The sequence below is a fragment of the Elephas maximus genome, chromosome 2 (assembly GCF_024166365.1).
Source record: "Elephas maximus indicus isolate mEleMax1 chromosome 2, mEleMax1 primary haplotype, whole genome shotgun sequence".
NCBI classification, from domain to species: domain Eukaryota; kingdom Metazoa; phylum Chordata; class Mammalia; order Proboscidea; family Elephantidae; genus Elephas; species Elephas maximus.
Window position 1 is genome coordinate 82,942,439 of NC_064820.1, and position 25,062 is coordinate 82,967,500.

The 25,062-nt window shown below is 35.6% G+C and overlaps 1 protein-coding gene across 1 annotated transcript in view; it reads right to left on the reverse strand.

The window, feature by feature from the left end:
* The window catches only part of AP3B1 (adaptor related protein complex 3 subunit beta 1), a 285,822-nt gene that overhangs the window by 70,411 nt on the left and 190,349 nt on the right, over positions 1-25,062 (reverse strand). Inside the window, exons 20-22 of the mRNA XM_049866363.1 lie at positions 22,941-23,088; positions 12,610-12,679; positions 1,379-1,485 (exon numbers count right to left, since the gene is read on the reverse strand). Of these exons, the coding sequence (XP_049722320.1) occupies positions 1,379-1,485; positions 12,610-12,679; positions 22,941-23,088 (325 nt within the window). The remainder of the gene's footprint in view (positions 1-1,378; positions 1,486-12,609; positions 12,680-22,940; positions 23,089-25,062) is intronic.

The window sequence follows — 25,062 nt, forward strand, 5'->3', positions numbered from 1 at the left end:
GTAGATGTTTTGATCGCTACTTCTTCTTTAGAGCCCACCACAAATGCTCAACGAATATTTATCACTGGAATGGATGAAAGACTTAACTGCTTAGTTGCACTGCTCCCTCCGCCCCTTTTAATGAGCCTTTCCTTTCAGAAACAAGAAGGGTAAACTAAAACCCTCAAACCTTTCTTACTCATCTCTGAATGGGTAAGAAGGAATCTAATTCTACACTGAAAAAGAACATAAAAAACTTGGTTTTCACCTGTACTTTGTAGTCACAATGACCACAGCCAAGAGGAATGTATGTGGCTCTTCTTAGTATTTCATTGCATGCCCCTGATAACATATTAGCTTTGAAGGGGGAATTTTTTGTAATAACATACAAAAAGTAGGTGTTTCTCTTTCTCACTGCTGGCAGAAGCAGTTCTATGCCCCTATCAGCATCTCAGATCACCAATTATGTACCCTCCAGGGCCTCACCAGCCCTGGGAATCATTTGACACCCCAGACCTATTCAAGCTACCTGACTCCCATCAAAACTTCCTGTTCTATCTCTTAGTTTGTCAGATTTCTGACAACAAATTAATAGGAGGTCAAGCATATCAATAGATTATACATCCTAAGACAGCATGCTTGATTTACAGTGAAAGGTTAGTGGATATAATATGCTAACACAGAAAAAGTTATTGCAGTTTCAGACACTATGACAAGCTGACAGTTTGGATATTATTTTGTGACAGGCAGACATTCTGCCTCTCTTCAAGCCACACACCATAAATAACATTAAATAATTTTTTAAGGGACACTGATCCACGGGAGAAAGACCTGGAGATCTGCTCCTGTAAAGATTATAGCCTAGAAAACTCTATGGGGCAGTTCTACTCGGTCACATGGGGTCGCTATGAGTTGAAAATCAATTCAAGGACACCTAGGACAACAAGGCATGTAAATAAATGTATGAAGATAACGCAAAGAGAAAGGCAATCTTGGACTTTCAAATGAAAACAGTCATATTTGAACAGCCTATAGTGAAAAAACAGTATGGTAGAAAGAGAATGATCATGGGAATAGAAGTCTGTTAATGCAGACAGCAATGCTTTATGACAGAATATGTATATAAACTAACTCAATGTGGCAAAGAACCCTTGCATGTTATAGATATGACAGTAGCAGAGAAAAACATACACATAATAATTAAATAAGTAGAGAAGACAAAGGTTTGAAGAGAGAGCAAAATTTCAGACTATTTACAAAATTAAAAGGTCATGCATGAATAACGCTTGTTGTTACAAGAACTATTCAAGACTGAGAGTCCATTTCAACTATTTGCAATTTAATAAAAAAGGCGAAAAGGCATTATTTGAAAACTGAGCTAATGTATTCCGAAACTTACATTGATGACTGCTGAAGAAGCTGACAAGTTTAAGCCTTCAAGATCAGCTATCAAGCTTGGACGAAGGGCAGGCATGGGAAGTGCAACTGGAGTGGAGACTAGGTTAACTGTAAGAAAAGGCCCATATTAGCAAATGTGCATGAAAATTTAATTCAAATTATTAAAAGCAACACTTTTATTTTGCTAGTAAATCTAATTAAATTACATTGATTAATAAATGTATGACAATTCTATTTAACATCTTGATTTAGTCAAGTTATTATCAAGTCATGGCAGTTATTAGTCTCAGCTTTCAAAACATAACGGCAAATCCTATAGCAAAATAAGGATTTAAATATCTTGTGTAGTTGTAGCTGTTGTGTGCCATAGAATCGATAGCAACTCATAGTGACCCTATACTACAGAATAGAACTGTCCCATAGGGTTTCCTAGGCTGTAATCTGTACAGGAGCAGATCATCAGGTCTTTTCTCCTGCGGAGTGGCTGGTGGGTTTGAATATAGCCAACCTTTGGTTAGCAGCTGAGTGCTTAATCACTGTGCCACCAGGGCTCTTTTCTTGTGTAACAGTTTTTGAAAATTTTTATCACGTAACATTATCACTAACATTTATCACCCAGTAATTTCACTAAAAGAAAAAGGTAAAGAATCATCTTTCCAGAGTAATATAAAGTATAACAATAGCTTTCAAGAGAGTTATCCAGTTGAGTTAGAAGTCTTAAAAGGGTATTTAAATTCTTCCTTTATTTTATTCTCCACTCTAAATAATTAAGGGTTCAGGCTACCTAATTCCTTTCTAATTATACTTTGTCAGCAGAAATTATGTGCGAGCTGTATGTATTTGACTGATTCTAAAACTGTTACGTACTTGAGACCAGATGCCTGTAAATTTTGAAGATCTTTAAAAAATACAAATCTGATCATGTCACACCCCTGCTTAACACCATTCAAATTGTTGGAGGAGACAATACTATGAACAAAAGTAGAGAGGTGGGCAACTGGAAGGTTAGGGGGGTTGGATTTCTCCTACACACCAAGGGGAACTGTTGAAAATCTAACCAAGCAGAGGAATGATGTAATGGCAACGGTACTGCCGAATGATTAACTAGATGATAGTGTGAAGAGAATAAACGAAGGAAAGAGCATTTGGACTGTCAGTGAGGAAAAATTTACAGTGGTTTACAGTTTAGGCACAAGGTGAAAAGAACTGAAGTAAGGTAATAGCAGGGAGAAGGTATAAAAAGGGGATTTATATTAAAGACATTGGACACTGAGGCACAAGGAGATTAAAAGGCTTGCCAAGGTCATAAGACAAGTAAATAGCAGAACTGCCACAGAACTACAAACTGATTCTAACTTGGATCACAATGTGTTGCCCTGCCATACAACATGCAACTTTTCTTGTCGTTCTCAATGCGTGTTTGTTCATTTGCTCATTTGTCTCCATCCATCCACCATATTAGATGCCCGGGTAAGGAATAAAAAATTTAAATAACGAATAACCTTTGTTCTCAACTATGCTTGGTTAAATACCATCAAAATAGATAACAGAGGAAAATTCACATCACAGGCAAGTCCCACTCTTTAAAAAGAAAAGAAAAAAAAAAAAAAAAAAGAAAAGGTAGGCTTTAGTACCATTTCAGAAGACAAAGGCTCTGGTATTAAAGAGATGATCACACATTTGCTTATAGGTCTCGCAAGATAAAAGTTTATCCTAAATTGTATTCTGAGGCCAGTTGACTGAAGTATCTAATTAATGTACAAAAAACAAAACGACTCTTATAGTACTGAAAAAAAAAAAAAGGTATACAAATAAAAATGAGATACCATTTCCACCTATCAAACTGGCACAAGCAATTTTAAGTATTACAAAATCCAGCATCCGTGAGGATGCCGGGATCTGGCACTCTCACACTAATACTGTGTAAGTGGGAATAAACTTTGTGGAAGGCAATTTTAGACAACAGAATTCTTCAAAGCAGTTGTCCCAACAATTCTACTCCTGGGAATTTATCTTAAGGAAATAGAGAGCTGGCAATAGTATACTTACGATGATGCATGTTGCTTCACTGATTGTGACAGCAAAAAAATGGAAACAACTTAAATTTTCAAGAATTGTAAACAAGTTAAATAAAATTTATTTCAACAATATATAGGGTAACCATGTAGTCATTAAAAATGAAGTTGTTAAAGAATATTTGTGGCATGGAAAAGAATGTGCATGATAAACAGAGAAAGAAGCAAGTGATAAAACTGTATCTCAATATGATATTTTTTAAGGGGGATTTGCATATGAAAAGACCTAAACTAATACATCAGAATGTTAGCCCAGTGTGCCTGGATTACAAGTTCATTTTATTTTCTTTGTGCTTTTACACTTTCTACAAAATACTTTTGTTTTCTTTACTGAAGCATATTTATTAAAGTAATTATACGATTATTCTTCTGGCCGAAGCTTTACTTTAAAATTTAAGAATAAGTAAAATCTTTAATATATAATGGTGTAATAAGTAGTTAGTTAACTTGTTAAATGAAATATTTGCTCCTGCATTATCATCATCATCTCCATCATAAACCAAAAACCGAACCCACTGCCATCGAGTTGATGCCGACTCAGAGCAACCCCACAGGGCAGAGCAGAATTTCCCCATAGGGTTTCCAAGGATTCGAACTGCCAGCCTTTGGGTTAGCAGCCAAGCTCTTTAACCACTGCACCACTAGGGCGCCATCTCCATGATGCTAACCCTTATATAACGATTACCATATGCCAGGCACAGTTTTAAGTACTTTTACATGCATCAACTCATTTAATCCTCTTAATAATCCTAAAAGGTGGGTACTGCTATTGTTCCAAGTTTCTATAAGCAACTTAAGCACAGAGAAGGTAAGTAACTTTCACAAGGTTACACAGCTACTAAACAGAACTGGTATTTAAATTCAGGTAGTGTAGCTCCATTATATTCCTAGCCATTTCACTCAACTGCCCCTGTCACAATTCACTCAACAATGTGGTATCACAGACCATAAGGCTTATTGGAAGTATGATTATTGTTGGGAGATAGACATGTTTAAAAAGACTTCACAGTCATACTAATAGTGCACCATTTCCTATAAAAGAACAACAAGACTATGATTGTTGCTTTATGATCATTCCACTGAGATCACATGGTTTGGGGTACTAAAAGATATATTAATTTCAAGAAATATAAAACATAACTTGAAGACAGAAAGCACATTACTACCCCCAAGTGTAATCTATTGCTGTTATGTTGTTGGTTCTGATTCATTGTGACCTTATATACAACGGAATAAAACAGTGCCTGGTCCCGCACCATCCTGCTATGTTTGAGCCCACTGTTAGAGTCACAGTATAATTCTATCTCCTTGAGGGTCTTCCTCTCTTTCACTGACCCACTATTTTACCATGCATGATGTCTTCTCCAGTAACTGGTTCCTGCTGATAACATCCAAAGTACGAGAGATGAAGTCTTGTCATCCCTGCTTCTAAGGAGCATTCTGGCTGTACTTCTTCCAAGACAGATTTGTTCGTTCTTCTGGCAGTCCGTGGTATATTCGCCAACACCATAATTCAAAGGCATCAATTCTTCCTCGGTCTTCCTTATTCATCGTTCAGCTTACCCATGCTTACGGCACAACTGAAAATACCATGGCTTGGGTCAGGTGCACCTTAGTTCTTAAATGACATCTTTGCTTCTTTAACACTTTAAAGAGGTCTTTTGCAGCAGATTTGCCCAATGCAATCTGTCATTGATTTCTCGACTGCAGCTTCCATGGGCGTTGATTGTGGATCCAAGTAAAATGAAATCCTTGACAACTTCGATATTTTCTGCATTTATTATGATGTTGTTTATTGGTCCAGTTGTGAGGATTTTTGTTTTCTTGATGTTGATGTGTAATTCTACCAAAGGCTGCAGTGTTTGACCTTCATCAGTAAGTGCTTCACGTCCTCTTCACTTACAGCAAGCAAGGTTGTCTTATCTGCATAATGCAGATTGTTAATGAGTCTTCCTCTAATTCTGATGTCCTGTTCTTCTTCACATAGTCCAGCTTCTTGGATTATTTGTTCAACATAAAGACTGAATAAATATGGTGAAAAGACAGAACTCTGACGCACACCTTTCCTGATTTTAAACCATACAGAATCCCCTTGTTCTGTTCGAACAACTGCCTGCTGGTCTATGTACAGGTTCTGCATGAGCGCTATTAAGTGCTCTGGAATTCACATTCTTCACAGTGTTATCCATAATTTGTTCTGATCCACACAGTCAAATGCCTTTACATAGTCAATAAAACACAGGCAAACATCCTTCTGGTATTCTCTGCTTTTAGCCAAGATCCAACTAATATCAGCAATGATATCCCTTGTTCCATGTCATCTTATAAATCTGGCTTGAATTTCTGGCAGTTCCCTGTTTATGTACTGATGTAACTGCTTTTGAAATATCTTCAGCAAAATTTTACTTGCATGTGATATTAATGATATTGTTTGATAATTTCTGCTTTCTGTTGGATCAGCTTTCTTTGGAATGGGCACAAATATGGATCTCTTCTAATCAGCTGGCCAGGTAGCTGTCTTTCAAATTTCTTGGCATAGACAAGTGAAGACTTCCAGCGTTGTATCAATTTGTTGAAACATCTCAATTGGTATTCCATCAATTTCTGAAGGCTTGTTTTTTGCCAATGTTTTCAGTACGGGTTGGACTTCTTCCTTCAAGCCCATCAGTTCTTGATCACATGCTGCCTCCTAAAATGGTTTAATGTTGACCAGAGCACAGTGACTCTCTAAAGTCCTTTGATTTGCTTTTGATGCTTCCTGCATTGTTCAATATTTTGCCCACAGGATCCTTCAACATTGCAACTCGAGCCTTGAATTTCTTCTTCAGTTCTTTCATCTTGAGAAATGCAGAGTATGTTCTTCCCTTTGGGTTTTCTAACTGCAGCTCTTTGCATATTTCATTATATACTTTGCCTTCTAGAGCTGCCCTTTGAAATCTTCTGTTCAACTCTTTGACTTCATTTCTTCCATTTGCTTTAGCTACTCTGTGTTCAAGAACAAGTCTCAGAGTCTCTTCTGACATCCATTTTTTATCTTTTCTTTCATTCCTGTCTTTTTAATGGCCTGTTGCTTTCTTCAAGTATGATGTCCTTGAAGTCATCCCACAACTTGACTGATCTTCAGGCATTAGTGTTCAATTTGTCAAATCTATTCTTAACAGTTTCTAAGTCCAGGTGAAACATACTCAAGGTTGTACTTTGGTCTTGTGGATTTCTTCTAATTTTCTTTGGCTTCAACCTGAACTTGCATATGAGCAACCGATGGTCTGTTCCATAGTTGGCCCCTGGCCTCGTTCCAACTGAGGATAATTGAGCTTCTTCACAGTCTCTTTCCACAGATGTAGTCAATTTGATTCCTGTATATTCCGTCTGGTCAGGTCCACATATATAGTTGCCATTTATGTTGGTGAAAAAAGGTATTTGCAATAAAGAAGTTGTTGGTCTTGCAAAATTTCATCATGTGATCGCCAGCACTGTTTCTATTACCAACGCCATATTTTCGAACTACCGATTCTTATCCTGTGTTTCCAACTTTAGCATTCTAATCAGCAGTAATTATCAATGCATGTCTGCACCTTTGATGAATTTCAGACTCCAGAAGTTGGTAAAAATCTTCAATTTCTTCATCTTTAGCAATAGTGGTTGGTGTGTGATTTTGAGTAATAGTCGTATTAACTTGTCTTCCTTGTAGGCATATGGATATTATTCTATCACTGACAGCTTTGTATTTCAGGATAGATCTTGAAACGTTCTTTTTGACAATGAATGCAACCCCATTCATCTTCAATTTGTCATTCCCGGCATAGTAGACCATATGATTGTCTAATTCAAAATGGCCAATGCCAGTCTATTTCAGCTCACTAATGCCTGGGACATCTATCTTTATGTGTTCCATTTCATTTTTTTTTTATTGTGCTTCAGGTGAAATTTCACAGCTTAAATTAATTTCTCATTAAAAAATTTATACACATTGTTTTGTGACATTGGCTGCAATCCCCATACTGTTACAGCACACCCCCCCCCTTTTCATCCCAAGTTCCCTGTGCTCATTCGTCCAGTTGCTGTCCCTTGCTGCCCTCTCGTCTTTCTTTTGGACAGGAGTTGCTCATCTGGTCTCATGTATTTGACTGAACTAAGAAGCACATTCCTCACATGTGTTATTTTTTGTTTTATAGGCCTGTCTAATCTTTGTCTGAAAAGTGGACATTGGGAATGGTTTCAGTTCTGGGTTAGCAGAGTGTCCTGGGACCACAGTTTTGAGGACTCCTCCAGTCTGTCAGACCAGTAAGTCTAGTCTGTTTTCATGAATTTGGATTCTGTTCTACATTTTTCTCCCCTCTATCTGGGACTCTCTGTTGTGATCCCTGTCAGACAGGTCACTGGTGGTAGCTGGGTACCATTTAGTTCTTCTGGTCTCAGGGTGGTGGAGTCACTGGTTCATGTGGTCCTGAAGCCCTTTGGGCTAATATTTTTCTCATGTCTTTGGTTTTCTCCATTCTCCTTTGCTCTGGACAGGATGGGACCAACAGATGTATCTTAGATGGGTGCTCACAAGCTTTTAAGACCCAGTTCCATTTCATTTTTGACAACTTCTAATTTTCCTAGATTCATACTTCGTACAGTCCATGTTGCAATTATTAATGGATGTTTGCAACTGTTTCATCTTATTTTGAGTCATGCCACATCAGCAAATGAAGGTCACGAAAGCTTTACTTCATTCACGTCCTTAAGGTTGACCCTACTTTGAGGAGACAGCTCTTCCTCAGTCACATTTTGAGTGCCTTCCATCCTGAGGGGCTCATCTTCCAGACTACATCAGACAGGGTTCCACTGCTATTCATGAGGATTTCACTGGCCACGTTTTTTAGAAGTCGATTGTCTGGTCCTTCTTCCTAGTCTGTCTTAGTCCAGAATTTCCACTGAAACCTGTCCACCATGGGTGATCCTGGTGGTATCTGAAATACAGGTAGCACACCTTCTGGCATCACGGTAGCATGTAAACGACCACAGTATGACAAACTGACAAATGGTGGAATCTATTGCTAAGCCATATATTATCCTTGGACAAGTATATTTTCAACTGACTCCTATGAAATAGAAATTATGAGTAATTTCATAATCTAAAGTAAACTACATAAGTTTTTCAGCCACTTATTTTTCATTTTACGAAAAAATAAATGAGACACAAAGAAATTAACTCAAGTAACTGATAGAAGGAAGATGAAGACCAATGCCGATGTTGAAAGCATCCCTTCCACAGATGTAACAATGAAGAATCAATACTTATTCAAGATTACACAACTGTTCTGTCGTAGGGACAGGATTTAGTTTATTTTCTAGAGTTGTTAACTATACCGCTTCCTTAGAGAAAAAGACAGACAATGATTATTTTTGGTAGTAGCAAGTTCTTTCTCTCCTCCACACCTCTGCTTTGCCTAGAATACTGTCTTCCCCTTCCTTCTCCTCTTGCCTCCAACTGCTTGCCTAATTCTTACTGATACTTGTTCAAACATTACATGTTGATACTGCTGGGTGGGAGAGGTACCCTGATAACTAACAACATTTTATACATATCTCTTTCTCACATCATTCATAATATGACAATTAACGACTGACTCATCTGTTTCTTCCATCACACTTTGAGTTCCTTGGGTAAAGATAATGTATTTATTTAGAATGTCCAGTAAATAGCAGATATGCAAATCACAAGTATTTAATACGTGTTTTCTGAATGAAGAAATGGATAAATAGTCTCTGTGGATTATGATGTTTCTCTTAGATAAAACAGTAACCTAATTCTTGCCATGGAGAGCTGTTATAGGCTATTAAGTAGCATATAATTAAGTTAGTATTTTAAGAACCTTTATGAACAATGCTTTTCTCCCATAACACTCCATTTGTCTTTATCCTAATCTCAGATTCACTTCTTCAAGGTTTTCCACCTCTCTCCTTGTATTTAATTAATCTTTGCACCTCTGTTATATCTTATATAGAACAGTTACTCGTTCAAGTACCTGAGTCTCTGATTAGATTTTAGTCTCTGGAAGAGAATGACTAAACTTTATTATCTATCGCAGTACCTAGCAAAGTATATTGTACTTAGCAGACAATTCACAAAAATTGCTGAATTAAAGTTATCAAGAAAGTTTCATGTTTCTTTTCTGACAACATGGGACCATAAGATTAAAAAAAAAAAAAATAGCACTTGGGTATTTAAACAGAAATATATCCTATCCTGAGTTTAAAAATGCAAATTAAGATGAAATTTCTGTTAAAATTAAAAAATGTCTTACACTTTCTTAAAAAAAAAGACTTTTAAGAAAGCTTTTGGCTGTACGTACAAATTCATACTTTTAAAAACAATCAAACAATAAAATTTATATCCTTTCACAAGTTTTTTTTTTTTTTTTTCAGGAAACCTGGAGCCACACAGAAGGAGAAAATGTAAGTAATCCATATACACGTAAAATATTCAAATGCCCTAGGGTGATATAAAATGAAAGTTTTATTCCCTTCTCTGTTCTCAGTTTAGTTCTACTTTCCAAACAGTTCAGGGCTAGCCATTGTTGTTTCTTCTGTAGCCTTCAGAAATCACTATGCCACCAGGGCTTCCAACAGTTACGTTTGTGTCTGTGCACAGGATCTATTTTCTTTTGTCTTCTTTTTTTATATAAGTGGAATCTTGCTATACACATATCTTTTTTGGTTCTTACAATAATTTGGATATATAACTACATTATTAGCACATAGATCTGCCTCATTTTTGTTAACTGCTGCATTACTCTATTGGCGGACATTTTCTTTGTTTTTAGGATCTTGCTGTAACAAACAATGCTTCAATAAAACTCTTATATGTACCTCTTCATATTTTTTTAATTTAAGAAATATTTACCAAGTACCCACTAGGTATCATTCTAGGTACTAGGGATAGTAGTGAGCAGGACAGACAAGGATTCTACTCTCATGGAATATCCTGTTTGGGCATGACAGACAATAATGTAATGAAAATATTTAACATAATATCACATAATAATAAATTCCATGAAGACAATCAAGAGTAATTAGGGAAGGTGTGTGAGAGTATGTGACTTTTGACCTGGAACTGAAAAGCAGCAGCTAGCCATCAGAAGATCTGAGGCAAAAGTGTTCTCAGCAGGGGAACAGCAGTACAGAGGCCCTGGGTAGGGATGTGCCCGGTATGTTTGAGAAATGCAAAGGAGCAGAGTAGTATGAAATGTGATAGCAGGTGGGTAGGTGTCATAATGTAAGGTCTGAGAAACCTAGGAAAGGAATATGGACTTTCAGTGCAAAATTAAATTAAAGGGTTTAAGACCAAGAAGAAACAAGATCTAACTTTGCTAGTTTATCTGTAGAATACATTCCTAGAAAAAGGTATGTGCAATTTAATTTTTGATAGATATTGTTAAAATGAAGCCCTGGTGGACCAGTGGTTAAGAGCTCGGCTGCTAAGCAGTTTGAATTCATCAACTACTCCTTGGAAACCCTATGGGCAGTTCTGCTCTGTCCTATAGGGTCAATTCAGACTTTAAAATCTTTGCCAGTTGGTGAAAAATGACTCAAATTCCACTCCGATTTATTCTAAATTTCTCTATATTAAATATTTGCCTTGATTATTTGAAGCAGACTAGATAATACAATACAAACAGGATAGTTCTGCAACAGAATGAGACAACCTAAAAAACAAAAAGCCACCCCAGCATGGAAAAATTACACTGAAAAATGACAATAGTTTAATATTCACAAAATCTTGTTTGTTGTTATTCTTCTCCTAGTGTGAAATTTACCTAGCAATGACGTGAGCCACAATCTCTCACAATGCAGGAAGATTTAAGGGGAGGTAGCCAATATTCATCTTTGCGTGCTTAAGTGAATATACTTGTAGGATTCTAAATTCTTAGATTTGCTGGGGCAAGGGTTTTTTACAGTTAAAACATCGATAAGTATATCGTGGTCTCAGGGGACAAGTAGCTCAATTGGTATAACATAGTTTATAAAGAAAATGTTCTACATTCTACTGTGGTGAGTAGTGTCTGGGGTCTTAAAAGCCTGTGAGCAGCCATCTAGGATACTCCACTGGTCTCACCCCTTCGGGAGCAAGGAAGAATGAAGAAAACTAAAGATACAAGGGAAAGATTAGTCCAAAGGACTAACGGACCACATTTACCACAGCCTCCACCAGACTGAGTCCAGGACAACTAGATGGTGCCTGGCTACCACCACTGACTGTTCTGACAGGGATCACAATTGAGGGTCCTGGACAAAGTTGGAGAAAAATGTAGAACAAAATTCTAACTCAAAAAGAAAGACCTGACTTGTTGGCCTGACAGAGATGGGAGAAACCCTAAGGGTATGGCCCCTGGACAGCCTTTCAGCTCAGTAATGAAGTCACTCCTGAGGCTCCCCCCTCAGCCAAAGATTGGACAGGCCCATAAAACAAAACGAGACTGAAGGAGCATACTAGCCCAGGCGCAAGGACTAGAAGGCAGAAGGGGACAGGAAAGCTGGTAATAGGGAACTTAAGCTTGAAAAGGGAGAATGCTGACATGTCAGGGGTTGTTAATCAATGTCATAAAGTAATATGTGTACTAACTGTTTAATGAGAAACTAGTTTGTTCCATAAACCTTCATCTAAAGTACAAGAAAAAATAATTAAAAAAAAATATTGATAGGTATAGTCAAACTGACTTCCAAAGGCTTTGTACTGATTTGCATTCCTACCGAAAGTGTGGCAAGTACAAGATGGGCTGTTCCTTACTTTTCCATTTACTTTCCCAGTTCCCCACCTCCCTAAGTTGGATGTATCAATCCCCTTAATCAACATTTAACAATGAAAAAGTTGTGAGATAAAGATAATTATTTTAAATTGCTCAAGCGAGAGATATTAAAATGAATTTGGTGCACTTTTACTTGACCATCTACATTTATTTATATCATTCATGTGATACAAAGCTGATGCTGAACAGATGAAAGTGAAAGATACTAATACAATTGATTTCCAAAACTGTCTTGCCTTATTCTTGTATAAATCTTTCACGAGATGTTGATACTTTATTTTGAGATATGCAAATAAAAAATAATATAAAAACAAAGAAATACTCTTCCTAATAGATGAAAAATTAAAAATTATAATACTTACAATCATCTAGATCTAGCAATGAAACATCTTTGGGAACAGGATTTCTATCTTGTCTTGTTTTTTCTTTCTCCTTTAAAATAAAAAACATTTCATTTATTGAGTGTTCTAGCTTCAAAATGAAAAAAGTAGTCCTTAATGTCCCAAAACAGACATTTGTTTCTCTGCTTAGTCTTCTAAAAAAAATCAGTTTCTGCATTGTTACATGAAATTTTGTTTGAAAGAAAATTATTATTTCCGATAGCAAACAACATTTCTTCTCCATCATGCAAATTTTTAAACATTTTGTGCTTAAAGATTATAGAGAACCTTCAGGAGAAAATAAAATTAAAATATGGATGTAAATAATAATTATTTTATAATCTGACAAGGTTTTGCAAACGGAAAATCGTGGTTCTTTGCTAGCAGGTACACAGGCATTTTTGAAAATAATCTTTAAACAAGCTGACGTAAGGAAAAGCTCAAACAACATATGCTTAGCTCTGAAGTTGTTGACGGCTTCTGAGGTTAGCCTTTTCTGAGGCTTACTTTGTGACAAGCTAGGTACTTTATATTTCAGCACTGGGTTGTGTCAGACTTCTTTTGCCAAAGGTATCCACTAAAATCTATATGTGACATTATCAGGCTCCTCTTCTTTAGGGTTGAAAAGGATTTCACTTTCTCTACTGTTTTCAGTTTACTATATTTAAGAAATACACTGTATAACCATGGGATAGAAAACAATGCCTCTAAACCTGGGGTATTCAGAGTTTAGAGATTCAAAAAAAGATTTTAAAATTAGTTTTATAAAAAAGTATAAATTAAGTACAGTAGTGAGTAACATTATAAACAACTCAAGATAATAAAGAGATGTATTTGGGTCAAAATTATTTATTTTTATAAGGAATACTTTTTTTTTAAATTGAATCTTCTAAAATTAAAAGCCAAAACTTAAGTTTTCACTAAAAGTTTCTGTTTATTTATTCAGTCATTCAACAGATATGTACTGAATTTTTATAATGTCAGATTCTGTGCAATGGAGGTGACCGTTAAGACAGGCATAGGCCCTGCCTTCAAACACCACAGGAGTTTATAGCCTATTGTTACTGTGAATTATTATAAACATTTTTGAAGTAGTCCTCTAACTACTGATAGGTATTACTGAAGCAAAATGTATACTAACACCATGTAAAGTATACACAGTGTCCAAGCTCTCACAACAGTGCACACACATGAACAAGAGCATTACATCAAATTATATGCTACATAAAAATTTTAAATCATTCCTGTTTTTTCCCTCATGCCAATACCTAGAAAAATTATTTTCAAGAGTCATACAGTAGTTTTAGTTAAACATAACTAAAGGATATTCACCAGTTATACTGATATCATTAGCATTAATTTTTCTTCCTTAAAACAGTTATTTCTGCCACTGAAAACTCTGAATCATCTAGATGGGATTTTATTTCATTCCTTATTTAAAAACAAAACCAACAATATTTACTCTTTACCCTCTGAAATGAGTAACAATTTTTAGGACTGGGGAAAATTTTTTTAAATGTTAAGTTTTAAGCTGCAAGTAACTTAAAGCATAGGTTGAGAATTGAAAATGCCATTTCAACTAGAGTATCATTCCTGTGAAAAAAGAACATATAGCAAAAGGAGCTCATCACCATGTGACTTAACAAAATGCTATGCCGAGCACAATAGGTGTAGCTTCCCATAAGATACAACGGTGCATGACTGTCTTCAGGAAACTGTAACTCTCCGACCTGAAAAATTAGAAACCTATCAAATCAAGATAAAGTTGAAGCTGGCGGCAAGTCTATACCTTATTTTCTACTTCACAGCTAAGAGTGTGTAACAATATCTATTAAATACACATCAGGTCACATACAACACAGGAAAAGAGCTGCATGTGAAGTTGGCATAATCTCTTATTAGAAGCCTAAAGCAGAAAGAAAAAAAAGGCTCTAAAAGGACAGAATTTCATTGACTTTTTGGGAAGAGCAAATAACCAGTGACTGAAATACAACATTAGCAATAGATAATGGTTATTTCTACAGAATTGAAAAAGCCTTGCATTCTGAATCACGGCTATAAAAAGCTTCGTGATGTGTTTGGCATTCCTCTTTTATATTTCATTTTTAAAAAATCCATAGTAAGTTCAAAGCATTTTCATACTTAAAGGATTTACTATAAAAATAAAAATCTGAATTCTAAACAAAGAAGTTAAGAGCTCTATTCTATCAAACATTTCTCCATTTGCAATTCATCTTGGTAATAGAGACAGAACCTGAGTAAATGCATATAGGACTTGAGGCAGGAGATTTTTCTTGCTCAATGCATAATTCATGTGCTCCGCCTGCAAAGTGTGTAAAATGAGAATTTCACACCGCAGCATGAGCCATGGGGCTGCAGAGAAAAGGCAGATGAAATCATATTTTACTGTGTGAATTTTATTTCTTACCCTCCCAATATTTATACAAAACCATCATTGACAAACCAAACACATTGACAGATCACCCACTGTTTCCATTGTGTTAGTACTTGAGAAGAGATCAGGCAGAAAGATAGACAATTTGTTTCTGTATATTTTTTTTAAATAGAGGATTAGGTTTTTAACAGCTGAGTGACTGTATTAGACTTTTATAAGGACAACAGTAACTGATCTTAAAATCTCACTACACAACTACCTAGTTATCAATTCATCATCTTCAAATCTCCATTTTGTTTCTATGGCATTCGATTATACACCTCAACACATCAACATTTTCAAAATGAAATACAAAGTCACAGGGTTAAGAAACTGATTTCTATTTAATATATTTCATTTCAAATAATAAATAAAAAGATCCTGGAAATACTTATTAAGCTCCAAATAACAGAAACAAAAATATGTAGTAATATACCTGTAAAGATTTTTATGTATTATGCATGTTCATTTTCATGCTGATAAAAGCAAGTAGAAAAAAGATCTGACATGACAAGCATCAAATACACTTCCTAAGAAGAAACCATTGTAAACAGGGTTTAAATCTAAAACTATAAAACAGGATAAGTGGTACATAAAGTTCACCAAACTCACATTCTGTTTTGAAATCAACAATTCAACGCTAATTTCTAGCCTCACAGGGCGAGATGTTTGCATAAAATATTTTCAGTTAGAATTACCAACCAAGGACAATGTGCCTTCAAGTTACCTGATGAATTTGATTAAAAAAAAAATCTGAGGCTTACACTTAAAAACTTGTATTTTAAAACAAAAGTACACTGCCAGTAAATTGAAACTTCTTTATAAGTTATGAAGAAGTCTAAACTGCTAAAAACAAATCTTTGCCTACTAGATTATACCTGCCTTCAACATGAAAGTTTAATGACACTCACTTGGATTTAAAGACCTCGATTGGAGTGAAATGGTATTTCTGTTTTAGAGAACTTAAAAAACGAACTAAATTGGGAAAGATATCAATGGAAAGAGGCAAGGCTTTGAGTTGTTAAACGCCAATATTCTTCAATATTCAAAGAGGTTATATAATTGTAACATACATAAATACTCATAAAAACACATGTAAAACTTCTTTCTTATTTCTCAAATACAGCAGAAAACCAAGCAGAAAATAATTCCTTTCACTATTACCCATAATCTACCTAATAAAAATACCACATGCTAAATTTACTTTATCCTCAAGAATCTTTCAGTGGTAGATCTTTTTTTAAAGGGAAATCTTAATATTTACAGGAATTTGGACACTAGTCACAATACCAGCGACTGGACATTAGAGCACTTAGGAGATTTAATCAGTTTCTCTGAAAAAGGATTAGCAAAGTTTTATGAGATATGTACAGCTTATGATAAAGACAACTGGCAAATCTAGAACATTGCTAGGTATACAAATGGAACTATTTTCTCACAGCTAGTACACATATTTGGCTGCTAACCAAAAGGTCAGCAGTTCGAATCCACCAGCTGCTCACTGGAAACCCTATGCGGCAGTTTTACTCTGTCCTATAGGGTTGCTGGTGGTGTAGCAGTTAAAAGCTATGGCTGCTAACCAAAAGGTCAGCAGTTCGAATCCACCAGGCACTCCTTGGAAACTCTATGGGGCAGTTGTACCCTGTCCTATAGGGTGGCTATGAGTCAGAATCTACTCGAAAGCAATGGGTTTGGTTTTGGTTTATAGGGTCGCCATGAGTCAGAATCCACTCAATGGTAATGGGATTCTGTACACACATTAATCTTAATTTTTATTCAAATATAGGGGTGCTGTTAATATTGTTGTTGTGCGTTGTCAAGTCCATTTCCTAGGCTGTAATCTTTATGGCAGCAGATCACCAGGTCTTTCTCCCATGGAGCAGCTGGTGGATTCGAACTGCCAACCTTTTGGTTAGCAGCTGAGCGCTTAACCATTGTGCCACTAGGGGTCCTTGCTCTTAACATTAAATATTATTAAATGCAAGTAAGTTAAATACTTTGTATTTATTTCACACTGAAAGATTATTATGCTTTATACAATTTCTGTGATTAAAATGTAAATATATACAAGACCAAAATATCAAACCCATTGCCATTGAGTTGATTCTGACTCCTAGCAACTTTGTAGGACAAAGAAGAACTGCCCCATAGGGTTTCCCAAGGCTATAAATCTTTACAGAAGCAGACTGCCACATCTTTACTTCCACGGAGCAGCTGGTGGGTTAGAACTGCTGACCTTTTGGTTAGCGCCCAAGCACTTAAACACTGTGTCACCAGGGCTCCATACAGAAGGTAAATATATGAAAGCTATTCACAGTAAAACTATAATCATGATTTAAAAATTTTATCTGTTTAATCATAGATTATCTAAATCTTCAGTATTTGGTGCTTAGACAATTTAGTTTGAACTATCACCTCAGAGTGAAGATCTGAATAACAGACTAAAAAAAGGATAGCTGAAAAAACTATAGTATGTAGGAGCACTTTAATATACCAGCTAGTTAAAGACACTGAAGACTAGGTTCAATTAAAAAAAAAGAGAGATAAAAACTGGAAACTTTTTAAGACATTATTTTAAATGAAATTGTCATCATCTGTTTAACACATAATTTTAACAATAAGCAGAATATAACTTAATTATATAAAAATAGGTTAATGTGATATAAATGTGAATTTCTTCCTGATACAATATGGGCTATATTACTCATTTTTCTCTCCAATGTTCTGTGTAAAAAACACGTTTTCCCTTTATACTGTGTAAAGTTTATGAAAGTACGTAAAATATACAATTATTAAAAGTAACTTTGCTGTAAGCATTATTTGGGGCAAAATAATTATTTCATAAAAATGACTATTGTTGCATGCCATCGAGCCGATTCCTATTCATAGTGACCCTACAGGACAGAGTAGAACTGCCACATAGTGTTTTCTAGGCTAAAATCTTTAAGGGAGCAGATCACCAGGTCTTTTCTCCCATAGAGCAGCTGGTGGGTTTGAACTGCTGACCTTTCAGTTAGCAACCCAGCAATTAACCATCCTTAAATTAAAATATTTCTCAATTAAGTGTATTGCAGAAAAGAACATCTACTGATGAAAATATTCTCACCTATCACAATACCTGTAACTAAAGAACAAGACGTTACTGACTTGATAAAGAACAATCGTTATTTACTGTATCTGAAACCAAATGAGGACATCTCCCAATCCATAAAACAAACAAACAACACGATGACAGGATGTATGACTACAGTTTTGTGCCTTATGTATATGCTGAAGCTTGGTGTTAAATGGCAAACACTTCAGGGACATAAACACTTTAGCAGTACCTCTAATTCTTCTGACTGTCCCAACACCATTCACATGAGTAATACCCCCTCATCAGTAACATTTTTTATTGCATGCAGTCATTCTCCTGTCAAGCTAGAAGTGGAGGGACTACACTTTGATATAAGACCACTTTCTCACCAGCTTATATGTTCTATAATAGGAGAAATGGTGCAAAAAGAACAACAAAAGCATATAACATGTTAAAAGAACCACAAATAGTTCACTGGCATTAGAATACAGGACACGTGAGTGGAGTTACGACTAGAAAGGTAGGTGTGAGCACGTTAGCCTGAGTTTAGTAAACTCAAAGGGCAACAGGGTGTTATTACAGGTAACTTTAACATCAATCTGGCAGCTGTACAGAAGGACTGCAGTAGGGTTACATTCTGAGACCCACCAATAACAATGGTCTGTGAGTAAGGTAATGAAGTGATCGAGAATGGTGGTAAAAGGAAAGAAGAGACAGATAAGAGAAATAGTGCACAGAATCTATAGGACTTGGCAACTTCCCAAATATACAGGATGAGAGATCTGGGAGAACACAAAGAATGCGGGCACTAAAGGGTACAGCATATATTTTTCTGGATATATTAGATTTGGAGAACCAGTAGCCCGACAAGAGGTCTAAGAATTTAGTCTGAATTTCGGAAGAAAAACTGGATTTGTTCTAGGGATTTGGAGATGTTACCATGGAAAGCAATTCATATAAACACACTAGCTGAAGTTACAGGAGTGACTGAGGTCCTGCAACAGGAAAAATGCAGAGAAAAAGAAAGACTAAAGAAAAACAAACTCAGATCAAATAATATTTAAAAAAAAAAAAAGTATACTAAGCATTAATTTTGGGGCAATGTGCAAACTTCGGTGTCAACAACAAAACAAATAACTCACTGCAGTCGAGTCAATTCCTATTCATAGTGACCCTCTAGGACAGAGCAGAACTACCCCAAAGGGCTTCCAAGGAGCAGCTGGTGGATTCAAACTGCCGACCTTTTGGTTAGCAGCTGAACTCTTAATCACTGTGCCACCAGGGCTCCCCGTGGGTGTCAGAAAGGTGTGAAAAGTGAAGCAATCAAAAGGATGAAAGATCAAAGAAGTCAAAAGAAAAGAGGTGCAGAGTATTTCAAGTAGTAGGGAAATAGTCATAAAAAAAGGTCAAGAAGGATAATGACTAAGAGAAGGCCATTAGGTTTGGGGAAAGGTCACAGCAGGCTTTTCTGTAGGAAACGAGAGGGATGGAAACCAATTTGTAAGTGACTAAGAAATAACTGGGTTATTTTCCAAACTCTCACTCTGTTTGTCCTTCCTCATCTCTTCCCACCTTTTCTCTCTTTATTTAAATGTTAGAATAGACCTGAGTGTGGTGACAGGCAGAGAACGAATTAGTAGGGGAAGAGACTGAAGGTACAGAGGAGGCAGATGATCATCAACAAAATAAGGTCCAAAGGAAGCAGGACTTATTCTTGGCTAAGTAGACAGGAATCACTTAGTCAGAGCTAAATGCCCCCCCGGACCCCCAAAAAGGAGGGTAAGTAGAGCGTTATGAGAAACCACAATGGATGGCAGGAAGCAGGTAAGGGGTCGTAACTGAGCTTTAACTTATCACTTGACTAGTGTAAAAAGAGCTAAGAAAATGCAAGAGGCTTAGAGTTAAAAAAAAATTTGGGTTCTATAACTCTAATACTGTTGCGCTCTCATGGAACGAATGCTCAACTTTAGAAATGTTAAAAATGATCTTTTAGATTTATATAGGGCTTTACATTGACCTTTCACACTGGATTTTTTTATAGTAACACTTGAAAGAAGTAGGATAGGTATTAGCATTTCTACTTTAGAGATGAGGAAACTGAAGCATAAAAGATATTATCTCCCAACAAATAGAACACTATACCTATCTCACAGGACCATCATAAAAATTAACTGTTTTGAAAGCCATATACTCAAGGTACCTCATGGTCTCATTTTCATGTTCAATGCCCCCAAAACATATTGTCCAGATTAAAGAAAAGGAAGAGAAAGAGCAGAAGTATAGGCTAGCTAGGCTGCAGATCTAAGGTGTATGGATTTCCAGCATTAACAGACTGTCATGCTAAATTAAGGTAAAGCATCCACCATCTGCCGTCATTACTCATCCTTTACAGCAGAAGCGGCAACACTTGGGGCAGCAGGACTCTTCCACGATTACAGAGCTGCCCGCCATTGTTAGAAAACTGGTACACTGCAAGGGGCACCGTAAACTCCAAAACACTCAAGAGAGAAATGGAAAGAAATAAAGAGCTACGTTGGCTCCAAGGCGGAGAATAGTTATTCCAGCTGCTAAAATGAAACAAATAAACAACGCTATCTGCCAATTACAGACCAGAAAAGGTCTGTAATATAGAGAAAATAAGCCCTCTAAGCAAAACACATAGACACGACTCTCAATAATGTCAGTAAAACCTAAATTTCTCAAGGGGGCTTGGTTCATTGTAAGTTTGAATTTTGTACACTGATATTTTAAAATATTTTGAATTATCAAGAGATTTAATCAGATTATTAAAAGTCTTTGACAAAGAAACCAATTAAATCACTGACCTGGGGTTCCACTGTCATTTTTTAATGGGCTCCTAAGCTCTGCTTCTACTACTACATAGACACTGGAGTTTACCTTGATTTTTCAATTTTTACAAAACCTTTTAAGAATAACTCCAATTATACTCACTTGATATTCACTGATTTCTTGATCTGTTGTTTTAAAAAACACTGATTTCTTATTCTGGGTTGTACTTAATGTCCATTTTAAAAACTTCTTTATTTTAAATATTATTTAATGCTTTTTTATAATTCAATAAAGTAGGAAATGAGAGTATAATAAATTGATTATATAATAAGTTTTTATGAGATCGGATTAATAAGTCTTAAAAAATCTCTAAGATTTTATGTGAATGTTTGAAAAACAAATCTCAGATCATACACTACATATACACACATATTTTAAACATAAGTTTAAGATAGGTTTTATTGTATGCAAGAATATTTGAAATAAGGTTAAGACAAACACTAGCCAATTTTAAAATATGCTTATTTTTCAACAACAAATCTCTGGATAGGGAAGGGTAATTATCTATTCCAATGATTTTCATCTTAGCTACTCAGATGACATACCGAGAAATTCAAGTTAATAGAACTAAAAAAATAAGTGAAAAAAGAAAATTAGGCTTAAAAAGAAATTGAATTCAATAAAAGGCAGGGTTTGAACATATTTTCAACATATGGAATAATACAACACAGGCAGTCCCTGGGTTACAAATCAGATCCATTCCTGAATGGGTGTTTTAAGAAGTCAGTAGGGGAGTCAAAACAGGTGCATACAGTTCTTATTTAGCCTTACTTTAGTGCAAGGAAAGACTCGAAGCCTTTTCGAAGATTTAAAAGCTACACACGCAGCAAGCGAAGGTGACTGTGATGAAGAATTTGTTGTGGGTAGGGGCTGGTTCAGTGGTTTCAAAGCGAGGGCAAATTTACGTAAAATTAAAGGGCAAGCACAAGTTGTCTGTAAGTCAGATGTTCACAACCTGGGGACTGTCTGTATATAGAAGTACTTAATTTGAAGCTTAGCATCAATGTAATCCATTTACAAACAAAAAACCCAAACCCGTTGTCATTGAGTTCATTCCCACTCATAAAGTGACCCTATAGGACAGTGTATAACTGTCCCACAGGGTTTCCAAGGCTGTAATTTTTACGGAAGCAGACTGCCAAATCTTTCTTCCACAGAGCTGCTGGTGGGTTCAAACTGCTGATCTTCTGGTTGGCAGCTGAGAGCGTAACTGCTGAACTACCAGGGCTCCTAAATTCACTTACAAGGGGGTGATAATTAAAGATCAGAAAGATAATTCTTACTAGGTTTGAATTTTATATTAATAAGTACATTTTTGTAATTTACACTTTTTTTTTTGCTGCTAAGCAAACTTCAGTGTTAAATATTATATCAAAAAGCATTACGTTACATAAGTGGTTCTTGCATTTGTTTTTAAATAAATGACTATGAAATTTTTATTAACTGGTTCAAGAATGTATATCCTTTAATTAAACCTTTAATAATATTCTATTATCCAAAATGCCTAATATAGTTAAAAAGCTTATTAGTCTCAATTTCTTATGACGTATGTACATTTATATTCCTTTGCTCAATACTATTTCCATGACTTCCTTTTGCTTCCCCTTTAGCAAAACTCTCCCTTGTCACAATCTAGATAAGAACAAAACAGGCAACACTCATAACACTGAGAGCCCCCTCTCTACTTTCAGCGACAAGGAATGAGGTTAAAAAAGTTTCTAACTTCTCTGCAAGGTCGGGTTATAAGAGAAATCATTATCCAGGGGAGGGAGGGGAAATCACAGGTATGACTGAATGAAGATGGTGCTGTTTTAGTTTTCAACGACAGTATTAAACACTCTTCATTTATTGACTTTTAGCAAAACACTAATTTTCGGAAATACTGATTTTTAACAGGGAAAAGGCTATAAAAACATTTACCTTCAAGTGTAACAAACGTGTACTATCTTTTACCTTAGTGACTTTCCTGGACTCAGAGGCACTGTCAGATTCTGATTCAGTTTCAGAATCTGAAGAACTTTCTTCTACTGAACTTGATTCAGCGTTGGAAGACTCTGAAGTTTTAGATTTTTCATGTTCCTTTTCTCCATCTTCGGAATCACTATGCATAATAATAAAATTTGAAATATCAACTTTAAATCCTTTATATAAACAAGTCTGTGAAGCAGTTAAAAATTCAAACAGCAAATGTTGATATACCCTCATTTTACATATAAATCAGGGCCTTTACCAGATAAGCGTATCCTATTAAGAACCATTTCTCTTTAGTATATAAAAAGACAAACATGGTTTTAAAATTCCAGATTATATTAATGAAATAATAGTAAAGATATTATTACCTAAAACCACATAAGTCAGAATCCAATCACACTCAATTATATCACGCCACACATGCTTCAAATATAAAAGGTCATAAAACAACACTAAATAATATTATCAATAACAAAGTAAAAAATAATAACTTTGATTAAATGTCTGGTTTACCAGGAGCACACATTAAGTGCTAACCATAAAAACTTCAAAGTGTTCATTAATAACTTTAAATATTATGTGATTACTTTCGAGGTTTGCATTTAGTAGATTCTGCTGTTCAAAAAAATTACTTACACGTTTCCAAATGTGACTCTCAAACACACTATATTAGAAAATGTTAACTGGTTCAAAAGAGAATTCTTCTAATGTACTGAGTCTTACTAAAAATGTAAGATAATCAAATACAAACTTTTCACATACCAAATGATCACACATAACTGCTAAATGCTTTTCAGTTGTTTGTTTGCTCACTTACTCTTCAGCAAATTATTGACTGATTTGTCCACCATATTTTGGCACTATGTTAGGTGCTAAGGATAACAGTGGAGTAGTAGACTAAGACAGTGATGATCTCTGTGTGCCTATCTTGTGGGGTCTAAAGTTCACTGGTGGATACAGAGAAGTAAGCCAGCAGTGGCAATAAAGTAGCATAAATAACAAGTAATAAAATATAGCGTATTATGACAACGTTTGGAGGAGCACCTAAAGAAACTTAACAAAGATTGGGAATGTTTCCTGGAGGAAGAGACACGTAAATTGAAGAATAAGGCAAGCAGTAGGGTTCTGGGTTAGGGGAGGGAGGCAGTTCTCCAGAAGGCCTTCTCTCAGGGAAGAAAGATTTACTGTGCTGTTTTTCATTTTCCCAAAACTGAAGGTCTAGTTCTTGTCACCACTGGAATAAATAATTATAATCAATTTTTTTTTTTTTTTAAGTATCTACCTTGTGCCAGGCAATGCTATACACTCCACAGCAATGACCTAATCTAGGCATCCCAACATATTCTTGATGGGTGCATTACTATTCCATTTACAATCATGAAACTGATTCCCAGGAAAGTTAAGTAACTTGCTCAAGGACATACAGCCAAAAGGGGCAAAAGTGGAATTTGAACTCAAGTCTGTCTTATCCCAAAGTCCATTATTTCTTCCACTAAGCCACACCATCTCCCTTCAAATAGAAATCCTTTGGAATATAAAACTCCTCATCTCAAATTTAGACATAAATAGTTACGGTTATTAAAGGGTGTTTTTAAAGATACTTAATGCTTCTTAAGCTGTAGAAAATTACATACAGTTATACAGGCAAAGTTAAAAAAATTCTAAGAGGCAGAAAAACACGGGGGGAGAGTGGTGAGGCAAGAAAAGAATCAATATTTCCTAGAATTGATTTCTGTGGAGGAAATATGATTGCTGTTTATTAAAAATGAAGCCATGGCAACATCTCAGAGCACACGTAATTATATCTGAAGACTAAAAAATATGTTGTTTTTTTCCTCTATCAAAGAACGCCAATTTATTATCCCCAATTCATCAGTGAAAACATACACGTAAAAATATTAGGTTTAGAAGGTATCTGTAGTTCCCTTTGGTGCAATAAGCAATTTTTTAAAACTCAAAAACTGGTAAAAAGAAAAGTTCTTTTCTGAAGAAAAAAAATAATGAAAGTAATACATGATTTTAAATTTCCAGCATAGTGGCTTTTGCTATGTGAAAAGGTATTTAGTGCTCTGAACAAAACTTCCCCTTCCTAGAAATGAAGATA